The sequence below is a fragment of the Syngnathoides biaculeatus genome, chromosome 13 (genome assembly GCF_019802595.1).
Source record: "Syngnathoides biaculeatus isolate LvHL_M chromosome 13, ASM1980259v1, whole genome shotgun sequence".
NCBI lineage: Eukaryota > Metazoa > Chordata > Actinopteri > Syngnathiformes > Syngnathidae > Syngnathoides > Syngnathoides biaculeatus.
The window spans coordinates 18,575,851-18,603,808 of NC_084652.1; the positions used below are offsets into that span (position 1 = coordinate 18,575,851).

General features: G+C 43.9%; 2 protein-coding genes across 2 annotated transcripts; both read right to left on the reverse strand.

Moving 5' to 3' along the window:
- Positions 1-363: 363 nt before the first annotated feature.
- On the reverse strand, positions 364-10,717 carry mcm6 (minichromosome maintenance complex component 6). Its single transcript, XM_061840308.1, has 18 exons — positions 10,474-10,717; positions 9,986-10,132; positions 9,670-9,780; positions 9,277-9,364; positions 9,040-9,201; positions 8,805-8,970; positions 8,570-8,715; positions 7,088-7,238; positions 6,861-7,002; positions 6,606-6,747; positions 6,297-6,404; positions 5,467-5,622; positions 2,939-3,067; positions 2,679-2,843; positions 2,463-2,586; positions 1,999-2,196; positions 842-981; positions 364-754 (listed from the first exon to the last, which is right to left on the reverse strand). Exons 1-18 carry the CDS (start codon positions 10,569-10,571, stop codon positions 644-646), a joined length of 2,484 nt encoding a protein of 827 aa, XP_061696292.1. The 5' UTR covers positions 10,572-10,717; the 3' UTR covers positions 364-643.
- An 11,769-nt stretch (positions 10,718-22,486) lies between these two features.
- Positions 22,487-27,786, reverse strand: LOC133511434 (C-X-C chemokine receptor type 4-like). Its single transcript, XM_061840351.1, has 4 exons — positions 23,982-27,786; positions 23,698-23,906; positions 23,338-23,621; positions 22,487-23,232 (listed from the first exon to the last, which is right to left on the reverse strand). The coding sequence occupies exons 1-4, from the start codon at positions 23,994-23,996 to the stop codon at positions 22,637-22,639; spliced, it is 1,104 nt and encodes a 367-aa protein (XP_061696335.1). The 5' UTR covers positions 23,997-27,786; the 3' UTR covers positions 22,487-22,636.
- Between the last annotated feature and the right edge of the window lie 172 nt (positions 27,787-27,958).

A 27,958-nucleotide genomic window follows, 5' to 3' on the forward strand; every position in this document is an offset into this window, starting at 1 on the left:
GGTTGCGTCAGGAAGGGCATCCGGCGTAAAAATTGTGCCGAACATATATGTGCGTTCATCTCAGATGACACGCTGTGGCGACCCCGAAAGGGACAAGCTGAAAGAAACTTACTTTTATATTAAGCATTAATTGTGGTCTTTGCTGCTTAAATTGTTGAGCCACAACTGAAAGACTGCTGGCTGCATCAGTCACAGGCTCATCACTGAGGGGAAACCACAATTTCGATGTGGGGTACTATAAAAATGAGTTTGAACACCATTGACTTACATCACCACTCAGTAAGCTTTGACAGTTTGCAGCCAAACTGAGGAAAACGCTATGAAAATGCCTAGATGATGCGTAATAAGGTAGAAACAATAAGGTAACATGAGCATCATTCTTTTATTGACTTAAAGCACATTATTACCATGTCACAGTGACAACAATTTTGATGATCACCTGTTACACAACTCAGGACAGTTTATTTACATTAAATGTGACAAACCTTTGTACAACAGTCACCATGTCCAACGCTACAGTTACGCAGTCTTATATACGAGCATTTATTTAAAAAATGGGGAAACAAACTTTTTTTTTTTTTAACTTTGACATCAGAGTTTGATTTTGTATAAAGGAAAACGAAGCAGCAGGAGGGAGAGGAGTTCAGTCCTCCAGGGTATAGTTGGGATTGACGACCAGAACCACCTCTTCTTCCGCGGTCGCGGTCCCGGAGCCCTTCAGGCCAGACTGAGACAGCTCGATAAGGATGTGATCCTAGCCAAGTGCACAAACAGCGGATTAAGTCACGGGATCAGACGTGCCCATCGGAATTGTAATTCTTTGTGCAGCGGATGGACTCACAAAGTGCACCAGCCTGTGGATGACCTTCTCAATCAGTCCCTTCTTATTGATGAGCTCTTCCTCAGAGTCGATCTCGGACTCAATCTCGTTCAGGTACCAGTTGATCACTGCATTTTTCTTCAGCTCCTCCTCCTCCTCAGCTGCGAACAAGGTCAGCAAAAACAATTTGAGCAGTTGATGTAACATTTAAATCCCCATTTTTGACAACTATGCATTTACCTATGAAATTGGAAGTCTACATGTAGAACACAAATGTAGAATGTACACCACACAAGTTACTGTAACATCAAAATGTACAAATAACTCAGTGTTAAATCAGCAGAATTGACATGACATCACAGTACGGTAAGTACCTAAACATCAACATTCTCAGTACACTTCTCTCAAGATTTACAGTAAAGGACAGAAGAAAACCGATTAGTGTTGTGACAGAAAGGTTGCAGAAAAGCCATGCCGAGCTGGACGTCAACGAAGGACGGTCGGTAGCCGAGGTCGCTCCATGTAGTTTTTTTTTTTTTTAATCTCCCCGCCTTTTCTTACCTTTAAATACACAACAATGTTAACGCATGTAGTGCTCCAGTGAACGTGTATCGATGCATTGTGCATTTAACCCACCACTAATACTAGTACCTATATGTAAATAAAAAAAGTGACAAGAACAACATACATTTTTTAGAAAGGAAAATAAAACTAGTGTGACAAAAGTGAAATCATGCACGTCTTTGCAGTTTTATGATACAAATATGCAGCCTTTGAAATTTGTCAAATGATGTAAAATGGCTGAAGAAGATTGTGCAACAGCAATAAATTCCTTTTATTGTAAGAAGCAATGAGCTGGAGGAAGTTGCTGTTCAATACTCATTATTGAATTTTAATCGTTTTGGTTGAAGAAGAGTTCAGTGTTGTAGCTCAGTACACAGAACAGCCAAACTCCAGTCAGTATATTCTTGTTTTTACTGCGCCACTTTGGCGCAACCACTTGGCAGTATAGACAAGGTAAAATAAACGCAGTCATTCATGATATTGGTATTGGTATAATTCGGGCAATTCCCGAACAAGCTTTGGCGGGCTGGAGTGAGCCTGTCAACGGGCAGGATGCGGCCCGCGGGCCGTAGTTTGCCCACCCGTGGTATAGTGGAAAAAGGGGATGGTCGTACCTTCTTCTGATCTGCGTAGATGCAGGACAAGCAAGTTGGAGATGCGCTGATACTCGGCGAAAGAAAGCCGCAGGGACGGTTTGGACTGACTGCCAGGCTCAGCGAGGCCGTTCACGCTGTTGATGTGACCGCCGCTGACACCGTTGACGTGGCCGTTCATTCCGTTGACATTGCCATTAACTCCGTTCGGGATGTTTCCTGCAATTTAAGGGGGTCAAAATGAGCCAAATCTTTGTTTACACAATTGGGAAATTTGGTCTTTTGAATACAGAGTCATAGCTGAGAAAGCATTATTACAGTGCCAAGTAGTCCAGTGAAGGGATTACATACATATAGTGTAAAAAAGAATAAAGAAAAAATGATGGCTTAAAAATACAGATGAAATGCAAACAGGTGGGAAAAACACTTATGAGTTGTATCAATATGAAGGCGTGTGTGTGGTAATATGTGACACCAGTCAGCACCTTCCTCCGGCAGCTCTTCGTCTTCTTGTTCGTCATCTTGCTCCAGGTTGATGTCGGGTGTCTCCACTCTGATAATGGACTTATTCAAAAGACGGAACGCTTCCTTCACGTGTTTGGGTTGCACCTGTGTTCACGAAATGGGGGAAGAAAAATAAACAACAACTTGTTTTCTCGTTTTTTTTTTTTGGTAGAGAACCTTTTGTATTTTTCTCCCACCTCATCACAACAGTGCATCCTGGCCATGCCCTCTGAAAGTCGGATCATGCTCTCCAACTGTCGCACAGTTATCCTCCAGGCTGACTTGGTCACGCCACCCGAACCGTCGCGTTGGCGGAGACGCTTGTACTGCTCGACGATGAACTCCTCGGATTCGCTGGAAATCTGTAGAAAAGTGGCCGGGGGGGGGGGGGGCAACACGCCTCGTTTACTAATGAGAAATTGTCACGCAACAGACAAACAAGATATATTGCACGCACTTTTGGTTTGAACTGCCTGGCAAACAGCAGATATCTTCGGATTTCATCTAAAGTGTACAACCTGTCCACAGATTCCTCCACACGTGAGTGGAGATCCACAATGCGTCTGGCGATGGCGTAGTCCGTGACCTGCAGTACACAGAACACGCAGTAAATCACTCGGTAGATCATGGTTCACCTCCTGTACTTTGCCGATTCTGTGAATCACATTTATTTTAGAGGTCAGTGAAGTGCTGTTACAGTTACGTTTGTTGGCTATCAGAATCAGTGGTGCCAATTGTGATTTTATATGGCAGTAATACACATAAGATGAGTTGGGTTATTAGTGGTGGGCAAGTGAAGCCACATGAAGCGCTAGAACTTCAGGACTTCAGTGACTGTGACATCTGGTGGACAATTGAAGCCATAGCAACCTCTAAAGAGCACTGACACTGTTTTCTATGACAGCAAAAAAACTTCAGAAAAGTCTATCATCATTTATAGAGACAAAAACATTCCAGATTAACCCAAATAATACATGCAAATTATATTAAGGGTTAAAATATTGGTTAAACGTCAAGTGTCCCGTCTATAAACATTCTAAAATAGATATTGTAATGAAAAATACATAACATTATTCACTAAAAATGTCCATATGAAAAACTAAATATGAGCGGAGAGTGCGTCATCCATGCGCAAAGTTGCGGAACTCTCATTCGACATCCGAGTGGTTGTCATATTACCTGCATCTACCGTCTTTGAAGTCACACCAAGACATTCGCCATTGAAAACACACCTACTATGGGAGACGAACAGATATATTTGGATTTTTCCCGACACCCCTTCTGACACAAAAGCTCTTTTTGAAGAAGGGAACATCTCACAACTGAGTGAAGTGACCGGGGCAATAATACACTATCGTTTTGAGCCATATTTAGATGCTATGCGGATCATGGCCAAACCACCTCCCCGCCTGATCCACCTCGCGGTGGCGATGAACAACGGCCCCCGAGGCTGCCAGCAACGATGACGCCGCCTGCGAGCGACGACGACACTGCAGCCAAACCGCCTCTCCGTCCGATCCCTCTCCGCGGTGGAGATGAGGCACCCCGGCGGCGCCGCGTCCGCCGATCACCGCTTCGGCTGGGGTGGCACATCGATACATTTAGCACCCCTGACTTACGGATTACGTCCAACTATTTTTTTTTTTTTTTTGGTAGCTCTATACACACCTACGTGTCATTTGGAACGCACAAAGCTCTCGTCCTTTGCACCCGTGCAATTAATTTTTCACGACAAACCAGGTATTTTGGAAAAGTATGAAGAGGGAATCCATCCTCCCGAGTGTTCCAGCAATATCCAACAATACAACGAGCCGGCATTTTGGCTAACACGAAGGAACAAAGAGCTACCTTCCTGCAGGTAAAACTAATAGAAACATACGAGCCCGTCTGAGTGCGCTACTGCCCTGTAAAGCCACTTCCTGCTTCTTCTGGAAAACAAATTCCTCGAGAGGATTTTCACAGCAAGATTTACAAAAATCCATATACGTCAAAATCATATTTTTGTGGTGAAAAAACAGATGGGGTCATACTGGCTGCATACTGTTTTTTTTTTACATTAATAACATACTAAAAATCCTTTCATGACAGTGGAACTTTAAGGCTTTTTTTACTTTCATGCTCCAAATATCTGCTCACAGCCATATTTTGAAACATAATGGTGCATCTTATGTACCTAATAAGGTGCAAAACCACTCAAATCTGTCAAACTGTCAGTGGCTCAGAATGCATTGAAATGCCATAAGAATTTGAGAAGTCACCAAATTGATTGAGGATCAGAGAACATGACTGGAAAGCTACTGTTAGAGAGTTTCATGGAATCTTCTTCTTTTCCTTTGGGCTTATTTCCATCTAAGCCTATCTTGTGCATCTTCCTATCCAACACCCACTGGCCTCATGTCTTCCCTCACAACATCCATCAACCTTTCCTTTGGTCTTCCTCTCGTTCTTTTGCCTGGCAGCTGAATACATTCACAAATACCAACTTTAGCCCAATGAATCGCTAATGCACAAACTCATATTAACAGCAATGAAAACAAGTAAAGAACAATGTTCAGCTTGAGTTCCTACAACTACAGTCCAGTACTGTATTTTAAAAGCTCACCACAGTGACATTTGTGTTCCTATAATGCTTGTCACTAACGACAGGCCAGGAGAGCAAGTGTGAGGAATGGTCCTAATGTCCAAGGGAGAAAAATCCCCTTTTTACACTTTTTTGCATGGGGTGTTGTTGACATATATTAAAACAGAGAACATCACCCATGTGTAATAGAGTAGATGTGGTAGTGTAGACTGTGTGGATGGTGATCTTAAGGGGATAAATAATGTATCCAGACCCCTCCTAATTATCACAAACTAGCATTGCATATATGAAACTCATAAATTTGTATAATCAATTTAATTGCTGAAACCTAACCACAATAAACAAGAGTTCACTGCCATGTGGCCAATGTCGGCCAGCCGCTGCAGATGAGAAGAGCTACTGACCTCATTGCAGTCGTCCACCAGTATGAAGAAGAGGTCGAAGCGGCTCATTATAGGGGCGGTCAGGTTAACGTTCTGTTTCAGACTCTTACTGCGGTCGTAGCGCCCACTGACAGGGTTGGCAGCCGCGAGGATGGATGTGCGAGCGTTCAGGGTGGCCTGGAGAAGATGGAAGATTTAGTCTGGTTTTAATAATGGGAAGAAGGTAAATAGAACATTTTAGGATGATAAACGGCACCCGAGTAACTAGTTCTTGCAGTGGTTTAAAAGCACATCATTGTGTGGCATGCTTACAGTAAGTACTGCCATACCAAGGACTGCAGAGGGGTGGAAATGTACATTTCATGGCCGGTTAATATGAATTATGCACACATTCCAAATCTGAAACTTTGCACGAGAATGATGGGAAATTTAATAAATATTTTGTTTTCCTTTCAGAATCAAAATAAATACCTCCCATTGCCCACACACGAGGACATTAACAAGAGATCGTAAAACAATAAGAAAACTCGCAAATTGAGGTACCCCTAAGCTATGAGGATTATGCTCAAAATGTGTTTGCACTAAGTACTGAATATTTAAGTCCCTATTCGGAGCCAACATTCAAATTAATACATTTCTCATATATTACCATTCATCCAATTAAATTCCCACTAATGGCCATGGAAAATATCCATGACAGATCTAATAAATTTCTGCTCCCTTGCCGTATTTAATGTTAACTTTGACCCACTCCGTCATTTGGGTATGTAGCTACCGAAAACCAAATACCGCTGTCAACATTTTTATTTAAAAAAAAAATGCTTTGGATTGACATCAATGCACACTCTCACCTTGACACCAGCCTTAGTGATGCTGATGGTCTGCTGCTCCATGGCCTCATGGATGGCCACCTGGTCTTTAAGGTCCATCTTGTCAAACTCATCAATGCAGCACACACCCTAAAAGGCAAACGCTTGTTAAAAATCAATTGCATTCAGGAATATTACGGGAATTACTTTGATGTTAACGTTCAGGTGAAGGAAATAGTAAAATCCATTGTTGTTGAGCATATAGTAAACCACACTGTGCATGCATTCCAAGCACAGAAGAAATTCAAGTTTCATCAATAACTGCACAATAAATTAAACTGGCAAACTCACATTGTCAGCCAGCATCAAAGCTCCAGCCTCAATTACAAACTCGTGGGATTCTTCATCTCGGACTACAGCTGCAGTCAGACCTGCAGCGGTGCTAGCTTTGCCACTCGTGTACACGGCCCTCGGGCTGAACTCCTCCACGTGCCTGCGCACACAGCAAGGTCAGGGTTTGTCCACACGCAAAATGCGAAGAAACCCCGCACTAGTTTTATCACTGCTACACCATTTATTTCATTATAGTGTTGTTTGTACACCTACTTAAGGAATTGGCTCTTTGCAGTACTGGGGTCTCCAACAACACAGACATTGATGTCTCCTCTCAGCGAGGTTCCCTCCATGGTGGTCTTAGGAACGCCCCCAAACAGCATCAGCAGGATGCCACGCTTCACCTCGTCATTGCCTGCACAAGCACAAACAGTGAACATCTTCACAAAACAACTCCCCCCAATTGTCATCCGATGGGGAGGGACTCCTCTGGTGCTGACCGTGGATGGTGGGGAAGAGGCTGGTGCACAGGTTATGGTACAGGTTTTTGTCTTGACTCATCTCAAAGACCTTCTCCCACTCCCGCTCGGTCATCTGGCTCTTGATGCTCTCGGCCGTTTGCTCCTCATCCCGCAGCTCCTTGCCGCCAAACTACAAGAGATGATTTGCATTTGGAATCCAGCGGTCGCTCAAGCGCTACACGGGTATCTCGCCTTACAAGTGGAATTCGTTGTCTGCCTTGAAATACTGCTGATCTGACATGGGGAGTTTTGCGAGATGCGTACGAGTAGTGGCAGTGAACTCAACTGACTTGACTATAAACAGCAGTTGGCCAGATAGTGAACAATTGATTGGGGGGAAAAAAAAAAAAAACACAAAAAAAAACAAAAGGCTTGAACCTGTTTTCGTGCCCCTACCAGTTCAGTTTACGGTCTAACAAAACAAAATAGAGAATGACACACAGAGTATTTAAAACAACTACACAACTTTGCCTTCCACTAATTTAATACCAACACACAATGTAAAATATCACATATACAATATGAAGCTATATTGCTTTTTTTTTTTGTTTTTGTTTATGGATAATGTGAACATACATTAATATCAAAAGACATGAAAACGTGCTCCGGATTTAGCAAAAAAGGTAATTTTCATCTATAGTTACATTTTCCTCGGTATTCTGTAATTTTTTTTTTTTTACTGGACTATTATGCTTCTGCCGCATTCACTTCATTTACAGCTCAGCACAAAACCCCAACACGGCTTCCACCCACAGTGCTTTGAAAAAGTATTTGCGCCTTCTGATTACTTTTCTTTTTTTTTTTTTTTGCATATGTAGCGCCCACAGGACGTTTTTTCTTCCCAACAAGTGACACATTTGAGTTCGTAAAACAACTTTTGAAACACTTCATTGACTGGATAAATGGTGGGCATAGTCAAAATTTGCAACCTGAATCACCGCGTTGTAGTTATTTTCATTCTTTGCACTTCACCGTATTCTTCAAAAAATGGTTATCACATCAGATATTTTCAAATGGTGTTTTATTGACCACTTTATATTTATTTATTAATTAATTTATTGCATAGTCTAAGTAAACACAAATGTTTAGTTTTTTTAAAAGTTAAAAATTTACAGAAAATTGCCACACTTCATATAATTTTAAGGAAAAATATTTCTGGATATACAACATTGTTGGGAAATAAAATTACCCCTTTTGTGATTTACATTTTTGTCAATATCGTACAGCTCTAAACAACCGATATTTGAACACAAAAGATGTAGCAAAACAGGTAGTCAAGCATAATACTCGCAGGTATATATTGTTTATCCTGTGGGGAAAAAACCATTATTGCAGTATCCCAAGTCACAGTTATTGTGGAAATTTGACTGCAACTGTTTTTTTTAATTATTGTGTACTGTAAAAATGGTTGGAAATTTTGAACAAAGTATTTGGTTGTACCTATATTGTTTTCATTCTTACCCGCGGGTTGGTGGGAGTGACATTACAGGCCAGAAAGGCCAATCTGTAGGACAGCTCTCGGACTCCCAGAGCTTTCAATCCCCTCAGACCTTCGGCCTCGGAGCGCTGAGGTCCGCCAACCCTGGTACTGGTCTCCGCTCGCAGACCTGGGAGGGGAATCCAAACAATTGGATGTTAAAAAAAAGAAAAAGAAAAGGGAAAAAGTGAGAAAGAGAAGGGAGATTTAAAACAATACCAGGAGTGCTGAGCTGCGAGACATCCGGCACCACAACGAGTGTCCCGATGAAGTCACACCGGTCACCGGCCTGAGCAGTTTCCACTGCCTCTGCTCTGAGAATGATCTCCAGGGAGCGCGGGATCGAACCACGGGGCAGCTCAGCTTGAGTCTCCTGGATACGCACCTGAAAATAGCACAAGATGGATGGCTTCGTCAACCCCTCGCACACACGCAGTAAGGAAATTTAAGATACCTTCTGGAAGTCAATGAACTTGGACTTGTGAGTGTCGAGGTGGAAGCGTGAGCGGTTGCTGCAGCGAGGGTTGCGGCAGATGGTGGGCGGCGAGTATTTGAACTGCTGAGGGACGTCTTTGATCACCGCCTGACAGTCCATGCACAGGAAGGTGCCGCTCACCTGAATCCCACGAGACAGTCGTAACGCAACGTCGCTTACCTCACCGGAAAAATGCGCAAGATGGCGGCGGGTCACCAGTTCAGGGTGGACCGGGTGCGTCCTTACAACCTGACCACTAATCTTCACCAGGGTCCCGATTCGCATGGATGACAGCTCACGAATCCTCAAGGTCACAGAGAAATTGACATTCCAATCTCAAAATTAGGGTTTCACAGATTAAAAGACAGATTGTCAGTCAAGCTAACCAACAGAAAAAAAAATAATTCTAGTTTTCAGTTAAGTAATTAAAAAAAAAAAAAAAATGGGGAAAACTGAATTGTTCCGGCTATAACTCATACTGCATCTTCAATGTTGTCAGGACCAGATTGATTTCAATCATTGGTTCTAATGCCTTTTTGGCTTATCCAGAATTTTTATCCAAAAGCTGAACATGCCGAACTTCTTCTGAAGAGTGTATATGAATCTTACTTGTGTCTCGTAGGCAGATCTTCAAGGGCTACGTAGAACTCTTTGGTGAGAGGAACATTTCCATGATCCCTCGCAAAGTTGTGGACGGCCCGACAAAGGAAGGGGTAAACTCTGAAAACACAAAGTAGCATTAAACACATGCATACGTTACTACCTGCTACCTTGAGACATTGTCATAGTGTTTCATCTTCTCGCATCGTGTTCAGTTTGACCTCAAAAGTGTTTGGTAGAAACACAAAGTAATATACAGTAGAGATATTTTTGGCCAAATATATATTAGAGGTCGTTGAAAATGCATTTTTAAAGGAATCCACACCTGTAATACTCTTCTTGGATGGTGGTTGCTAGCTCCTGGTTGAAGACCTCAAGATCAATGAAGCTAACCAGCAGTGTGTTCCTTTCTGGCCGGATCAGCTCCTCAGCTTCCCGGACATACTTCACTTCTCCATCCGAAGTCTGGAACCTACGGAAAAACACGTATTATTGGTGTGATTGGAAGCAACTATGTGCAAAAACACTTTCTTCCTGTACTTCAGTAGCTGTATATTACCTGAGGGTTCTTTTCTACATTAAACATCTAACTTTTAATCCCTACATTGAGAAACAAGACAGTATACACGTACTTTTTCAGAATACAAATTGGGTTTATTAACCGAAGTCGCGCATTTCTTTTACTTTTCCATAAATTAAGAAAGCGAATCAGTACTTCCACCACTCTTTTTATTTCCAGACTGAGTACTTTTAACCCACCATCCAGCTAGATGACATGACAACAACGCAGATTGCAAGTAGTGTTGGACTTACTCCTCCAAAAAAGCCTGGAATAACTTCTGACACTTGTCCGCCAACTCATCTTTCACTAGCTCCGCGGCATTCTCTGCGGTCGCTGGGGCAACATCCATATTGATTATGAATCCAAAAGCGGGCAAATAACTCTAGAAAAATGTAACAGTACAGCTCCGGCGAAGACAAAGACAACGAGGTCCACACCACTGGGCAGTTTCGCGCGAAAAGCTACACCACGTGATGTTTGGCGCGCTAATTTAGCCCAATGAGAGCCGACATGTAAATATACCAGCGTTTAGAACCAATCAAGTGTTTACCCTCTTGAAATGCAGGAGGTTTGCCGGGAGGCTCATAGATAGTTAAATTAGATAGATTCAATGGACTGACAGCAATGCTAAGCTAGTAAGGGCAAAGTGTTGTGGAAAGCAAGAAATCCAAAATCACAAGGATGCCTGCATATTGTGCTACATACGATTGTACAAAAGCTGTACAATCACAACAATGGAAGTGGAAATAACATTTAAAAGGTGAGCATATACGCATATATAAACGTTCTGATGTATTTTGTACATGTATCGCTATAAATGCAGTGGTTGTATTTACCCAACCTTTTTTTATTTGGAAAGAAAAATAGTCAAAACAGATATTTATTTTATTAGTGCACAAAATGAATTGCACACCAAATTAATATAATCAAAGAACAAGACCAAAAAAACATTCATTTTAAACACAAAAAAGCACACTTAACTCAATTAATAGAAATGAACGTGGCAAATTTAGATATGCATAGCTTAGCCTTGACAGGTGCCACTCTTATTTTTTTTTAATTTATCTAATCTTTCCAGGTAAGGCAACTGAGAAACGATTTTTATTTCCAATGATGACCTGGCTGCACAAAGTACATTAAAGCCAAAGTAATGGTGGCCAGTATTACATATGTAAAACTAAAGAACAAACTAAAAGAGTGCACCGGAAATTACATAACACTGAAGGCATTAATGTTCTAATCATTGTAAACAGCAAAAAGATCAGCTGGCTCTCTTTTGTTTGTGTATGTGTCTATAAATCTGTCAGTATTTTTCCCCTTCTCAACACTTAAAAATATAAATACTGTCACCTTTTAAAGCTATTTTAACCATATCAGTGTAATCCTGTCGAGTGTAAGACTAATTAAAATTTTTACAAGTGATGGCTGAGCACCGATACCAAGTCTTTTTTTGGTTCGTGCCAATATCAGACTTTTTTTTATGTATTGGTTACTCCTGAAGGCTGCTGATCCCAGCTGTCGAGACTTAGAGCAAAAAAAAAAAAAAAAATGATGTTCAGGAAGTCCTCCTCCTCTGTAGTTGGGTGTACACTGTGGCGATTTGACACATTGGCAAATCATCTTGGGCATCAGAGAGAAAGAAATGTCTTGGTTCACAATTATCACTCAGTGTGTTACTTAACATTTTATGTATCATAAGGACTCGTGGTATCGGTAATCAGTGTTGATGAGTAGTCAAGAGTGACTATTCATACTGGTATTAGTCAGAAATTGATCAGAAGGAGTTGACAGTGATAAGCAGGCCAGAATTATACTACGTACGATTTCAATCCCTATGATGTTGGGACGCCATGTTAAACAAATAAAAGCAGAATACAATCATTTGGAAATCATGTTCAACCTATATTTAATTTTATACACAAAGACAAAGTGTTTAAATAATTAATTAAAATTCATCAACTTTGTTTTTAGTAAATAATCCTTAACTTTGAATTTTATGGCTGAGACACGTTCCAAAAAAAGCTGGGACTGGTGTGAAAAAAGGACTGAGAAAGTTGAGGAATGTAGTGATGCAGACTTTGTATCTGTCCGTTGTGGTAAAGAGGGAGTTAAATCGAAGGGTGAAGCTCTCAATTTACCCTCACCTATGGTTATGAGCTGTGAGTTGTGACGGAAAAAACAAGATCCTGGATACAAGTAACCCAAATTAGTTTCCTATGAAGGGTGTCCGGGCTCCTCCATAGAGATTGGGTGAGAAGCTCGGTCATGTGGGATGGGCTCAGTATCGAGCTGCATTGAGAGGAGCCAGATTAAGTAGCTGGGGGATCTGATTCGGATGCCTCCCGCACGTCTCCCTGGTGATGTGTTCCGGGCATGTCCCACCAGAAAGAGACTCTGGGGATGACCCAGCATACATTGGAGACACGACGTCTCTTGGCTTGTTTGGAAATGCCTCGGGATCCCTCCGGAAGAGCTGGATAAAGTTGCTGGGCAAAGGGAAGTTTGGGCATCCCTGCTAAAGCTACTGCCCCTGCAACCCAACCTGGAGAAACGGTAGAACATGGATGGATGTAGAAACATTTAGGTCACATCCATTTTCAAAATCGCTTGTCCTCTTTTACACCACAGTTGAGCTGGAGCCTATCCCAGCCGGTTTCGGTTGAGCTGAACCACGCTCCCGGGAACAAAGTCAGGGAAATGTACGACTGCACCATTAGCTACCCTGTTGATGTTGTTATTATTATTAAATGCCTTTTGTTGAACATGATCCAGTTAATGTTATAGGTGTCATGATCCTGCCGCTCCAGCCCGGGCTGTGCGGGTGCCAGCGCGGTTGCGCTGATTGGGAGGCGCACACCTGCACCTTATGCGGGCTGATTATCCGGCATATTTATATGACCCCGATGACGACAGGTCCGCGCCAGTTCGTTGAGCTTCATGTCCCGTTCGAGTACTCCCGTATCCCAGATCGACAACCCGTGTGTACCGACCTACGCCTGTTCTCCGACCAACCCCGTAAGCCTGACTCCTTTGACACATCTGCCTGCTTTGATCGTTCTCCCGTGTACCGACTCCTGCCTGCCCGCTCACCTGCTCTCTTCGCCCGACGTCCCAACTACCGCTGCTGCACCTGACTGCATGCCCGATCCCCGACCACGATATAATAAACGTTTCTCCCTGAACTACCTTGCATCGTCCGAGTCCTGCATTTGGGTCCTACTCCCGCTCCGATGGGACGTGACAGAACGAACTGGTCAAAACAGGACCCAGGAGGAAAGACCTGGCGTCGCCGGGACCGACGCAAGGTAGACCGTCTGCCGGAGGACCAAGCCTGTCCGATCCGGGTAGGCTCCTTGACGTCCTCCCCTTCCGTGTCTTACGCTCCGCCAGTGAGGTATGAATACGTCCCGAACACGACCCGTCTGGCTCCTCATATTCTTCTAGACTCTGACTTTTCGGAATATGAGGAGGACCTTGATTTGTATGACCGGCTGCTTGAGTACGACTCCGATTATTCTGATTATGAATCTGCTCGTCCGATCTTTCATCCCAGTCAGTTTGTTTCACCTCCCCGCGTTGCCAGCACCCGAGCGTCTTTTCCCGGTGGGTACAAGTACACCAAGCCGTTTGAGGGAACCCGCTTGGCCATCTACCCGGGACCTCCGCGTGGCGGCCAGAGGAGACGTCCAGGTCGGGCGCTCCCTCGTACCTCCCGCGGGGCGGCAACAAAGACTCCGTCCTCGTCCTCCCACTCCTCGCCGGCAACGGTGAAACCGGCAGACCCGAAGCTGGTGGCGAAGCTTCCAGCCCACAGGGAGCAGGAGCAGCCAAATCGCGATGCGTTCTACCGCGAAATGCGGGCGGAGATAGAGCGCCAGAGTGCCGAATTGGCGGTTCTCACGGCCCAGGTCCAGCAAGGATTGGCGAACCAGCCGAGCTACGCTGACATCACAACTGCGACGGACTCGCTGCTGACGCAGGTTCACGTGGCAGTTGGAACTGACCCGCTCCCGAGACACGCCCACGTGTCAGTTTCGACTGACTCGCTGCCTACTCTCGTTCACGTCGCCCTGGAAACGGATTCGCCACCGCGCCACACCCACGTTGCTGTTTCAACGAATGCACTGCAAGCTCACGTGGCAGTGGGGACCGACCCGATGCCACCTCACGTTGCTGTCCAGGAACTGGCGACGTCTCCACAGCCGCTTCTCGTCCGTGCCCTGGAGTACCAGTAGCAACCGGTCGGCGGTCGCTCCCCGTTCCTGCTTCGTCGCCGACCGGCCTACGGTCGTCCCCTGTTCCTGCTCCGACGGCGACGGGCACGTCCATATGTTCCCGTCCAGGAGGTGGCACTGGCGCTGCCTTCTCACGTTGCTGTCCAGGAGGTGGTGATGGCGATGGTGTCGCCGCCTTCTCACGTTGCTGTCCAGGAGGTGGTGATGGCGATGGTGTCGCCGCCTTCTCACGTTGCTGTCCAGGAGGAGGTGGTGATGGCGATGGTGTCGCCGCCTTCTCACGTTGCTGTCCAGGAGGTGGTGATGGCGATGGTGTCGCCGCCTTCTCACATTGCTGTCCAGGAGGAGGTGGTGATGGCGATGGTGTCGCCGCCTTCTCACGTTGCTGTCCAGGAGGAGATGGTGATGGCAATGGTGTCGCCGCCTTCCACGTTGCTGTCCAGGAGAAGGTGGTGATGGCGATGGTGTCGCCACTTTCTCACGTTGCTGTCCAGGAGGTGGTGATGGCGATGGTGTCGCCGCCTTCTCACGTTCCTGTCCAGGAGGAGCTGGGGAGTTCTGTGGAGCCACCCCGGAGCTGGAGAGACTTCGGGATGGCTGTGATGGTGCCGGTCATGGCTCTGGTCCTTCTCTCCATCATCCTCTTCGCTCCTGAGGGCTCCCAGCCGCTTCAGGACCTGGCCTCGTTGGTGACCAATCCACGGCTGCCTCCTGACCAAGCCTCGGTGGCGACCAGTCCCTGGTCGTCTCGCAACCATGGCGTGGGAGGCTCTCGTCCGGAACAGTTGACTGCCTCGGCCTGGTTCCTGCTTCGTCGTTTGGTTCCCCACAGAGGTCGTCCTCCCAAATCGCCCCCGTGGGGACCCTGGTGCTTGGCGTCCGGGTCCTCCTGACCTGTCCACCCGGACGCCTTGCGTTTGGTGGCCTGGATGGCCACCAGACTGGGGTTCGGGGGGGGCGAGTCCCCACAGCATCTTGAATCATCAATTGTTCTGAAATACTCTCACCAAAGCTAGCTCGCTTTGCTATACAATTGCTTTCATCTGACTCCATGTTTACACACCAACATTTTACAATGAGCACAGGAACATCAAGCCCCCGCAGACCCCTGCGTCAGAAATCTCACCAAAGCCGGCTTCATTCTTTCCACCATCTCCCAGATTAAAAATGTTAGCATTTAATTCACCTCTCTTGCGGGTCCCGTATCCTTGTCATGTTTCCATCTACACTTGGCGGTCATTATGAATGTTGCAGGAGGCAATTGGTTTCGCCTGTCACATTGTATTAATCCACCAGGAACACAGCAGGAAGTTGTTGCACGCCGTTTGGGTGAAGCCCCGTCGTCTTTCTTTCTCTTTTTGTCTTGACCTCTGGTTTTCCCACGATTGTTCAGTAGCAGGAAACTCAAGACAAACTGTGTCTGACTATGAAGGAACCTGGGCCACCTGTAGGCAAACCCTTTGAAACAACACGCACAAAACAGAGCATCCGCATCCTTAAAGTCAGCAGAAAAACCTTTTTGAATCCAGAGACAAATGCAATTGTTCAAATTCACTTTGTGGTGAAGCTCTGAATGAAATAGCTGTTTGCATATATTAAAAATACCCAGTTTTAAAAGTTTGTGAAATAATTCATGCCCATAAAATGGTGCCAATATGCGATGACTCAATATTATGTATGATCTATATATGTACTATATGTGTATTATTAAATTTTCATTTGAAGAGTGCAGGGAACTACTTACATTTACAATTTTAAGTTTTGAAAGTATTGTAAAAATGAATGTCACATGTATGCGCACAGTGAAGGAACTAGAACAAAATTTATCACATTACAGGAAATAACAATTGTAAACATGGAAGGAAATGAAAGACGGTTACATGTGTTTATTTATGTTCCAAGACACTTTTTTCTTTCAAATGAGTTGTGCTGCACGCCATGCATGCATTCAAATTCACCATTTTTTTTTTTACACATTCAAAACGGGAAAATGCTACGGGACACATTTTATATGTAAGCAATATAAAGATCAACGTTATAACACAGTGGCACGTTGGTCAGCTGTAAAGTGATGGCCTCACAGTTCTGAGGTCCAGGGTTTGATCCCAGACTCACCTGTGTAGAGTCTGCATGTTCTCCCCGTGCCTGCGTGGGTTTTCTCCGGGCACTCCGGTTTCCTCCCACATCCCAAAACCATTCAACATTAATTGGACATTCTAAATTGCCCTTAGGTGTGATTGTGAGTGCGGCTGTTTGTCTCCATGTTTCCTGCGATTGACTTGCAACCAGTTCAGGGTATACCCCACCCCCAGCCCGTTGACAGCTAGGATAGGCTCCAGCACTCCCTGCGACCCTTGTTAGGATAAGCGGCAAAAGAAAATGGATAGAGGGATGGATGGGTTAGGGTTTTGTAATTTGAGAAGAGCACTCGTGTGGCCCATTCATAGGATGTGCGTGCTAAGTATTAATAAAACCTGTCTGGGGTAAAGAAAAAAAAATCACGCTTTGAAATTAACATTATTTGATGATTTATGTAGCAAAGAGGACTGCAGGGAATTTTTGTGTAAACATTTACAAGAAGTGTCAGAGCGAGACCACCAGCAGACCACGAAAGTGGGCAAACCAGTATCTCAATGCTGTTGCCAGAGACGCTACTCTCTTGATCACATCTAAATCGTCTAAATAGTAATGTTAAGTAGGATTAAAAGGATATATTGTTGCTTAAACAGCTATCCAGGTGTCAACATATAAAAAAGCAAAAGCCAAGACAAAAGTTCCCAAGAGGAAGAAATATAATAAACAGGATAAGTACGGATTATTGGGATCACATATTTCCCACAGTAGAAGAGGTTTTGCAAGACAAAAAAAAAAACAAACATGATCAGATGATTTTGTGGTAATTTTTTCTGAATAAGCAAGTTAAAGTTTGTGGGGGTTGTGGGGGATCCAACCCCAGTTCAATGTTGAAGTAATGTAGTGTTTTCGACAAAAACAAACACAGAAATCTCATCTCTGCTCACACTGCAGACTTTAGTTTGTTGCTTTACTTTCTTTCTCTCTAAAAAATCGAGGGTGCGGGGGTGGGAGGAATCTTCCACGTTGGTGTTGGAGATGAATTGAAATGATCCAATCCAACTAATATTTATCTTGAAGTTTATTTGCACTGACCATTTTATTTCAGTTCTCATCATTTGTAGCTGTATGTTTTACCAAAGGAAACGTCATCTTGATTGATATTGTTTCCATGTTTACAGCCCGTTCGCACATCACTGTGATTTGAACATCCTTTTGGGTCTCTTTGCTGCCACGTTTAGTTTATAGCAGCTCCCGGCGTTGCAGAGTGCTGCGCTGCACGGTTGTTTTAGCTGCTTGTTTTTCCTAAAATGAGTTGCAGGAAGTGCTTCCTGTTTTGAATGCCCTATGAATAGAAAGGGGATGATGTGGTGGCCTGTGAGAAAAAGAAGCCGCAGGTTCAAATGGGATTGTTCCACCGTTGCTCAGACTACATGAACTGGACAGTGATGGTTATGGGTAGCACGTGAGACTCTTTTCCTTTTTGTCAGCGCACCCTTCACCAAAGCTTTGCCGTCTGCCTCCAAACTCTCAACTTGGTCTTCATCCCTTCTCTCTGCTCCAGGAAACACAGCACAGTAAACTTCCAGCTTCTGTTTCGCTCACTTCCAAGTGGAAGCGGTGATGTGGGAAGCACACTGTGCTTGTGTGTGTGTGATAAAATATTCCCACGAACGCTGAGTAGAATACCAGATGAATCCCATATTTGCCGGCGACAAAGTTGCACGCTCAAGTGTTAACATCTACAGCGACGTACAAAGTACTGACCGGAGGGTTATGCAAATTTAACCATCAACAAAGTTTTTAAAGGGGAACTCCATTGATATGCATTAACAATCTGTCCAATAGGTCATATAATATGTACTCTATCTTGACAATGTCTGTCTGGAAGTATTCCTCCCTCTTCCCGATCAACTGATACTGCTATTTCTTCATCAGATGAGGATAAATCCGAGAAATCAGCACTTGGCATAAATGGTGTCCCATTTAATGCAGCATTTGGAACAGCACGTAACACGTCACTTACGCCCATGTAGGTCATGTGACTCGCGAAAATGGCAGCGCCCCTGAAAATTCGTAATTGCCGATAAAAATCTTCTCAAAACACTAATAAATGAGAGAGGATTCAACATCACATTGTCAAGATAGAGTACAAATTACATGACCTATTGGATACATTGTTAATGCAAACCACTGGATTTCCCCTTTAAATACGTCAATTGCTGTATGGGCGTTTCTCACAATCATCTCAATCTAAACATCTAAAAAAAATATGTATATTATGTGGGTAAATCACTCATGGTGGAGTGGTACACACGCCTGACTTTGGTGCGTGCAGTGTGGGATCAATTCCCGCTCAGTGATGGTCTGGATATTTGCCCTCTGTCTGAGTGGCGACCAGTTCATGGTGTAGTCCACATTTTGCCCCTATGCCAGCTAGGATAGGCTCTGGCTCTCCCGTGACCCTTGTGAGGATAAGTGGCTTGGATGATGGATGGATATTGTATGTTCACTCAGAACTTTGATGAGAAATAACAGATGTGTACATGCTGAGCTATAATTCAGGTGTAAAAATCCAAGACTTACGTACGCAGATGTTTTGTTACGTTCTGAGAGAAGGATTATGTGTTCCCCCCAACTATTATTTTTATTAGTAGCTGTACACACCTACCTGTCATTTAGAACCCACAAAGCTCTTGTCCTTTGCACCTGTGCAATCCATTTTTCACGACAACCGGGTCTTTTGGAAATGTGTGAAGAGTGAATCCAAAATCCAGCAATACAACGAGCTGGCATTTTGGCTAACACGCAGAAAAAACAGCTTATCTCTCGCAGGAACAATACGTGTAAATACACAACCCCGCCATTGGAGGCGTCTGCAAAAAACTTCACTTCCGGCTTCTTCTTCAACACAATGTCCGAGAGAGACTTTACCTGGCGGGAGATGAAAAAGACAATATACGGCAACATTCATACTTGACGTGAAAAAATGGATGGGGTCATTCCGGATGAAAAACATACTAAATTTTATGTTTTGGGTGTCAGTGGCCCTTTAAAGTGTATGGAATGTCCTCCATGCACCTTTCCGTCAACATTATACAGTTTTTTTATGCAGAATTCAAATCTGGATTCCAATACGAAGGAAAACTTTTTATTTTCCGATTATCGGCAAAAAATTATCGCAGATTGCTGTATTCGCCGAAAAAAGCCGAAAACGAAGCGGAAAGAGCCGAGTAGGAACGTGAGATCAACAATGGCGAGCATTGGAATACATTGTAAGAACGACGATGAATTTTCCGATATTTCGAGCGATGAACACTATTCTGAAGGGTCCCGCAAAGACAGTGAAGAATACGAGCTTCATAAAGGCCTTAAAGGTTCTCAATTTGAGCCAGTTAGCCAGAACACACGTTCAAATGCAGACAAAATAGCTGGCGATCCAGGTGTCGACCCAGCAGTCAGACGCAGGGAGGAGGACATATCTCGTGTTGGAAACAAAGACTAGTAAGCATTTGTGGAGTTCTTGTTTGGTTTAGTCATAAACTGATAAATAGTGAAGGCTTTGATATCCTGAATGTATATACAAAATTTTCGGTCTTGTTTTAAAATTATGCATACGCCATGTATTTAGTAAATAGGTACGCGACCACCCAGCTGTTCATTGCACAGTGTGATGGATCTGCCTGTGCTTGTATGAGAAACTATCTGCAGGAGGATGTGCGTCACTAATTTGCGTGTACAAGGCTCGTTTATTATCGCACCAAAACAAACAGAAGATGATAACGTAGTCCACAGTCTAAGTAATATTTTGTACAAATAAGGATTTTAATGAACGAAATCCGTTAAACTGTTGTCACGTCAATTTGAGAGCAATAGCTGGTGATATCTTGCTTCACCATAAATATAATTTCACGTGGTAAACTGATGCTATAACCAGACAGTACCAGTCGCACAATAGCAGGTCCACCTGTAGTGACGTACGAGGCTCCGCCCCCAAAATGAGTCATTTTTCAGACACGGGAAACTTGGTCAAAGTTCACAGACTTTAATTCAGAAACACATGTATTTTTTTGTAAAAATATCAAAAAGGTTATGCATTTTATGGTACATTTGAACATATATTTTCGTCTAGATAAGATCATTTGCATTTGAAATTACATATTACAAACACTTTAAGCAATAACCATGATGTTTCACAAAGTTTTGTGTGACTTTAGATGCATAATTTTGGTTGACTTCCACATACTAGAACTTCTGTAGCATTTGGGTATCGATCTTCAGCTGTATTGGCATGTCCTCAATACTCAGGAGATTGCGGCTCGCCTGGTGAGGTTTTGAACAATACCACAGCGTTTCACACAAACAAAAAAAAAACGACAGATTATTATTTTTTTGTCAATGGTCATCACACAACCTGCTGATAAGAACAAATATGTCTTACAGTTAAAACGAAAAGCACCCCCTGACCCCTTTTTGCACCCTGCACTCTCACAAGGTGAAATGATAATCACTGATCTCACGTGTTCACACGCCAACGTGGCCACACAAACAATATCGTTATCATCACGCAATCTGGTTCATTCATCCGTTTTCACACGTCATTCTTCACCGAAAATGTTATTGTATCAACGCATCGGATCGGGTGGCTTCAGATGTTTGGATCTGGTTGGTTGATCGTGAAGTAAAACTGTACGGCACACACCTTTCTGCTGATTGCAGCATTATTCACATATCGTGAAGTGATACTATACACTACACACCTTTCTTCTGATTGCAACATGATTCACATAAGTAGCAGTCACCCATAATCTCTTAACCAGTACAAAACCAGAACTGTATTCATATGTTAATTTATGACGTCCACTGTCGTGGTGGGTGGTTAGTTATAGAGGTAATTTTTTTCCACGCATTATTCCAGTGTCTTCCAACCTTTACTGAGCGAAGGCTTCCATTTTATATTAAAATATTGTTGGAGCATCCCAAACAAAAATGTCACAAAAGCTATACATGATGAAATAATGATGACATGGTTTAAAATTATTCACATAATGTCTAACTGGGCCCCTTAAATTTAACACAAATCTGACGTACTTGACTATTTCTGTTATACATGTCTTGGCAGGCGGCACGATTGGTTAGCACATCTGGCGCACAGTTCTGAGCACCCTGGTCCAAATCCAGCCTCGCCTGTGTGGAGTTTGCATGTTCTCCCCATGCCTGTGTGGGTTTTTCTGGGTACTTCGGTTTCCTCCCACACGCCCAAAAACATGCATTATAGGTAGATTGAAGACTAAATTGCCCGTAGGTGTGAATGTGGTTATTCATTTATAAGTGCCCTGCAATTGGCTGCCAGCCAGTTCAGGGTGTACCCCACCTCTCGCCCAAAGATAGCTTGGATGCGCTTCAACGCGCCCGTGACCCTACTAAGGATAAGCGGTATAGGCAAAACTTGGACACACAGGTTTGATGTACCTTCTGCCATTTAATGAAAGAGCATTACTATACATTACTGGCATTGGTAAACAGAAAAATATAATAGTCATTAATACATAATTTGAGGACAAATAAAGAGAAATTACTTCCTGCATCATCCTTGATGATACCCTTGGGATTTACTACAAGTGCTTTTAGCTGTGCGTTTTCTGTCCCTTTTCATCACTTTTTAAGACTAATATAGCACATTTTGCCTTGTCTGAAAGAAAAATATCGCCGTTATAAAGTGAATAACCAAGTTTGTTTTTGTTTTTTTCACTATCAGAGATGTTAATTATTCTACTTAAAGTGTGGTCATTATGCTTTGGCCAATGCAGGTACAGTACACATTTTATTTTTGCAATAAATTCGATAGTATCGTCAAGACTTCAAGTGATTATTGTAATTGAGTCATTTCAATCAGGACACAAGAGAAGAATTTGTCACATTTATTATAAAATATTACAATACAGTGAAAGCCCAGCAGCACTGAAAAGAACCCCCCAAAAAAGAATATTTACAAGAGAATAGAGAGAAGACCGCCAGCAGACTGCTCTTGAAGTTCTCAAATCATTTCTATTACTGTACACACACACACACACACACACACACACACACACAAGCTAAGCAAACACTAGCTAGAGTGCAAACTGGATGACTCCGACTCTGTGGTTGTAGAGGCCCCGTTGCGTCTCCTTGGTAAAACCTTCAAACTGGAGGCCCGGCTCAGAGTTAAAGCTCTGCGGGCCGAATTCTTGAAACCGGCCCCCAAGAAGGCGTAGAGCAGCGGGTTCAAGCAACAATGAGCAAACGCCATGGGCTCGGCCACCGCCAGCCACACCCCCAGAACTGCCTCGAGGTTGCAGCTGCGGGGCAGCACATCCAAGCGCAGCAAGGCGTCCACAGAGATGCCCGCTCCATAGGGCAGCCAGCACACAAAGAAGCACAGCACCAGCGCAATGGTGGTCCTCACCGCTCGTCGCTTCTGCCTTTGGCCCCCGAGAGGGCCTCGGGTAAGTCTGGTGACGATGACGCAGTAACACACCAAAAGCACCACACCTGGGATCACTAGGCCCACGAGGACCAGTTGCAGGTGAAAGACCGCCACCCACAGAGGAGCGTTTTCCGTCGGGTAAAACCTCTGGCACAAGGTGCTTCCCTCCCCTCCTTCTTGAGTTCGGGCAAATATCAAGTCCGGAACGGCCAGCAGACCGGCAGGCAACCAGGCACCTGCAGCCAGGGGTGACGCAAACACAGATTACACGCTGATGCGGACCAGTACAAAAGGAGTTGAGAATGTAGAGCTGGTGTAAAAGTGAAGCGAGAGACACTCACCCACATAGACCATTCTGTGTGCCAACATCTGCCTCAGGCCGCCCGAGTTGGTGTCCGTGGCTCGGACCACGGCTAGATAGCGATCCAGACTGATGAAGGCCAGGATGAGCACGCTGCCGTACAAGTTGACTGTATAGATTACGTGCACGCCAACGCAGGTGGCCGCCCCAAAGCGCCAATCCGCCAGGGCTGCGTCCACCGCCCAGAAAGGAAGCGCCAAGACAAAGAGGAGATCGGCAGCCGAGAGGTGCAGTCGGTAGCGGTCCGTGAGGCTGGATTTGGACCTAAAAAAAACAAGCAGCTGTATGTATTCGGCCTTTAACAAAACTATTTAAAGGATGAATCATGCGGCTGCCTCACCTGCGCTGGCATCCCAGCACAAAGACAACCAGACCGTTTCCAGTGATGCCCACGAGGAAGATGAGGGCATAGACCACAGGCAGGAAGATCTGCTGAAAGTCAGAGGTCATCACATGCTCCACTTCACAAGGCTCCTCCAGATCCGCCCCGATATCCCCGTAACCAGAGCCAGAACTGGTGTCGTTGTATTCGTCGTCAAAGAGGATATGCTGGAGAAAACAAGGATTAAAATGCACACCAAGAATGTTTTTGTTCTTCCTCTAAATTGTTTGGGCAAAGCTTACCTCATAGTACGACATGATTAAGTCTCCTTTCTGCGCGGAGTGAGGGTGGGACTCAAGCGGACTTGTTATATAGTTGTGGGCGCTGCTCCTCCCTCAAAACGCTCTGACCCATCTGTGTTCCTGCCGAAATGCTTTTCCTGTTTTCGAGGTGTCAGGTGCTGATTCTGCTTCTATCACAGGATGCCGGCCTTTGCGCTCACGCCGCTTGAATTGTTTTGGCCCTGAGACCCCGGCTTTGTGATCACCGAGGTCTATTGGCAATCGGAAGGCACGCAAAGGAGGTGCAGGCAATGTGTGAGTGTGTGTGTACTGTAGGTGGGGAAGTGGTCTCTGTGGAGCGAGCCCACCCTGCGTCACTGATGATGATGTTTCATGCGTGCCCAGATTTAGGCGATGATAAACGTGTGAATGCTGATCAGCTGCAGCAAATTTTTTTTGGACTCATCCACTCATTTTCACTCTTCTGCTCCTTCCAAGTTCTCCCCAAATTAGGAGCTAATGCATTTCTTGTCAGATTCAGGCGATTTCATGTCTCACATTTCCAAAATTTAGTTAATTCCACAGCGTTTCAGTTTGGTTTCAGACTCAAGCCTTTGATTTTAATTTGATTAGATTTTAATTCCACATACAATTTTTGAGGAGATTGAATTTGGGAGTTCAATGTGCTTTTTCTATTATTGATTTTTACTGAGAACTCACGACACGATGACTTGCGTAATACAATGACATCCAATGGATGAAATATTAAAAATGGCATTTATAAAGATGACAAATTGAAGTTTTCAAAGTTACTCAATGTGCAAAATGTTTATTACAGACGTTTGTTTTAGGTGTGTGCATTTACTGAAATCTCTCTATTATTAGGACTCTTGTCCAAAGCCATAAAAAGCATGTTCTAGAATCATTACTGTCTTTACAGGGCAGACTTTTTGATACATCATTTGGAATTACATTGCGAACGTGTTTCTAATGTTGTGGCTGTCATTGAGGAATAGTCAGTGTAATCAATTTTGAAGTCATCTTTAAAAAAAAAATGTTTCTGTGCACTGTGGAGTAGGTCTGCAGACATTCTTCCTGTCTCGGCTGTGAATGTCCATCCTCTGCTAATCCGCTAATCCCATAAACAAACAGTAAAGCGGCTCTCAAATCCATTTCAAGTTCCATTTTCAAAAGAGTGGCAGTGCCTTATCTTGACCTTTCTTCCCTTCCTCCACGTTCACTGCTATCAGTTTAACAGATCTGAGAAACAACATTGCTGAGTAAACCATGTTGACGGACACCTGCACTGATTTTTACCAGGCCCTGGGTGGGACTATTTGTTTTTCTTGCTGTCAAGACAAAGCTTGATTTGCATCCAGAAATTTGGAAAATCTATAGGCAATTTAATCAATTTTTATTTTTTAAATACTGGTAAAATGTGTCAGTGCACAAGCAAAAAACCACGAGTTTTCATTTTTACATCCACTGTACTTGATTAGATGGTTACATCTTAATCATCTTAAAAGCCAGCCAAGTTCTTGCAGTCCAATTTGATGGCTTCAGATATTCCCCCCACATAATCAAATTCTTAATCAATATATGCATGAAGTAATTTTCCCAATGCTGCCCGTAACGCTGCTGACTTCAAGGTCCCATATGTTGACTATTTAGTCCTCCAGAGAGGGACTTTCTAACGTTAACTCAGTATAAATTATCCATCCATCCATTTTCTTCACCGCTTATCCTCATGAGGGTCAGGGGGGGGGTGCTGGAGCCTATCCCAGCTGTCAACAGGCAGGAAGCGGGGTACACCCTGAACTGGTTGCCAGGCAATCGCAGGGCACATGGAGACAAACAGCCGCACTCACAATCACACCTAGGGTCAATTTAGAGTGTCCATTTAATGTTGCATGTTTTTGGAATGTGGGAGGAAACCGGAGTGCCCGGAAGAAACCCACGTAGGCACAGGGAGAACGTGCAAACTCCACACAGGCGAGTCCGGGATGGAATCTCAGAACTGTGAGGCCAACGCTTTACCAGCTGATTCACCGTGCCGCCAAGTATAAATTATATATAGTATAAGTCTATTTCATGAAAAAAAAAATATATATATCCAGTACAAGTATCCACAAAAGGCCCCTCTAACAGCTACCTCTGTTTGACCCAATTTTGTACCCACCTTCTCCATATTTGGCTAAGACCATCAGCTTTCGTTGGCTTGGATGCCTCCATGGAGAGGGGACGCTTGTGAGAGCAAAGGTTTGTAAATTTGACAGCGCTGGCTCAGGAGTGGAGGGGTAGTCAGAGATGTTCACTATTGAAGTATATTAAAGGGGAAATCCAGTGGTTTGAATTTATAATGTATCCAATAGCACATCACATATGCCCACGTAGGCCACGTCATGTGACTCGCGAAAAAGGAAGTGGTCCTGAAAATTCGTAATTGGCGATAAAAAATTTTCCCAAACCACTATTAAATAAGAGACGATTTAACATCACATTGTCAAGATAGAGTACATATTATATGACATATTGGATACATTGTTAATGCAAACCCCTGGATTTCCCCTTTAAGCTCAAGAAATATGCACGTCTAGGTTTCAAGCCTCTTGGAAGAAAAACATCTGGAACTCAGGAATGCATGGACGATGATGGCATTATTTCAAATCATTTCTGATTCCGTTACTGGTTTGATAATGTCATAAAACTTGTATGTTTTGAGATGTGCAGCAGGAGGAAACAGGAGCACCTTGGGAAAAATCCATGTAGGCAAAACTTTGTATTGTAATTTTGTATAAAACGGCACTTGAGGGGACATGTTAGCAGAATGGCTAACAGTGGTGTGCACATGCCACCTGGTGGAGATGGGCGGCTACGGCTCCCACAGGTCTGAAATATTCCTCCTGCCCTCTAAAGTGACGTCAAACACTTAAACTACTCATCAAATGGCGTTTCTCCAAACAGGTGTTACTACATATAGTTATTCCAAATATGATCTGTCTCCAAGACTACATTTCCATGGATAAGATCCTTTTTGTATGTAAATTTTTGGCACTATAACAACTCGGAAGTTCTATCCGAGGGCCAAGAGATTGAAGACTCCCATCAAAAATAAACTCTTGGATAATGGTAAGTGTACCTGGGGTTGTTTATTGTAGGGGTTTACATTCAAGACCCACTCGCAATAGACTGTCTTCGACCACGTGACTACATCCTGGGCATGCGGCCATGTTGAATGGGTCCACTCTACTGACGCGCCGTTCACGCTAATGCTTTTGCATATAGACCGGAATTATACAAATATTCGTATGACTGTTAAAAGTGATGCTTCATGGCTAAAAAGACTTTGGAAAGTTATCGGTGCTCATTAGAGGTTGTTTCAAGAAACCGTTACGACAAAAAGCGTGCTTTGATCGACAATATCGACCCATATGCCTCTGTCGAAACACAGATGGAGCAAGAATTTAGAACTGTGGGCGTCGGTAACCTATCCAGACATCGTCAACTATCTCCTCTTCTCGACAAGCACTTATACCATGGACCAACTAAAGAATTACAAAGGTCTGGAGGTTCGTGATACGGCGGTATCCATTGTAAGCAAGCCGTATCTCCACACTGCTAAGGTTAGTCTACCGCATAATGCAATTTAAGTATAGACTGCGTAATTACAGTCAGCATTAGGTTAAATTATGTTGATTATACCAACGAAAGAAATGTAGATTATCATTTTCAGTTTTGTTACCGAGAGGGAGAGAGAGAGTTTGGACTGGGATGAGTCCCAAGTGGAGCCGCACCTTCTTCTGCACTTCCATGGCTAGATTTTTAACTCAACTCACGAAACAGCGAGCCATGCAGTAACTCATTTTTACAAACTTTTTATAATAAAACAGAAAATACCGATTTTGGAGACATGCATTACATTCACACACACACACACACACACCACACACACACACACACACACACGAGTATTATGTAGGCCCTTGGCCCTAATGAAT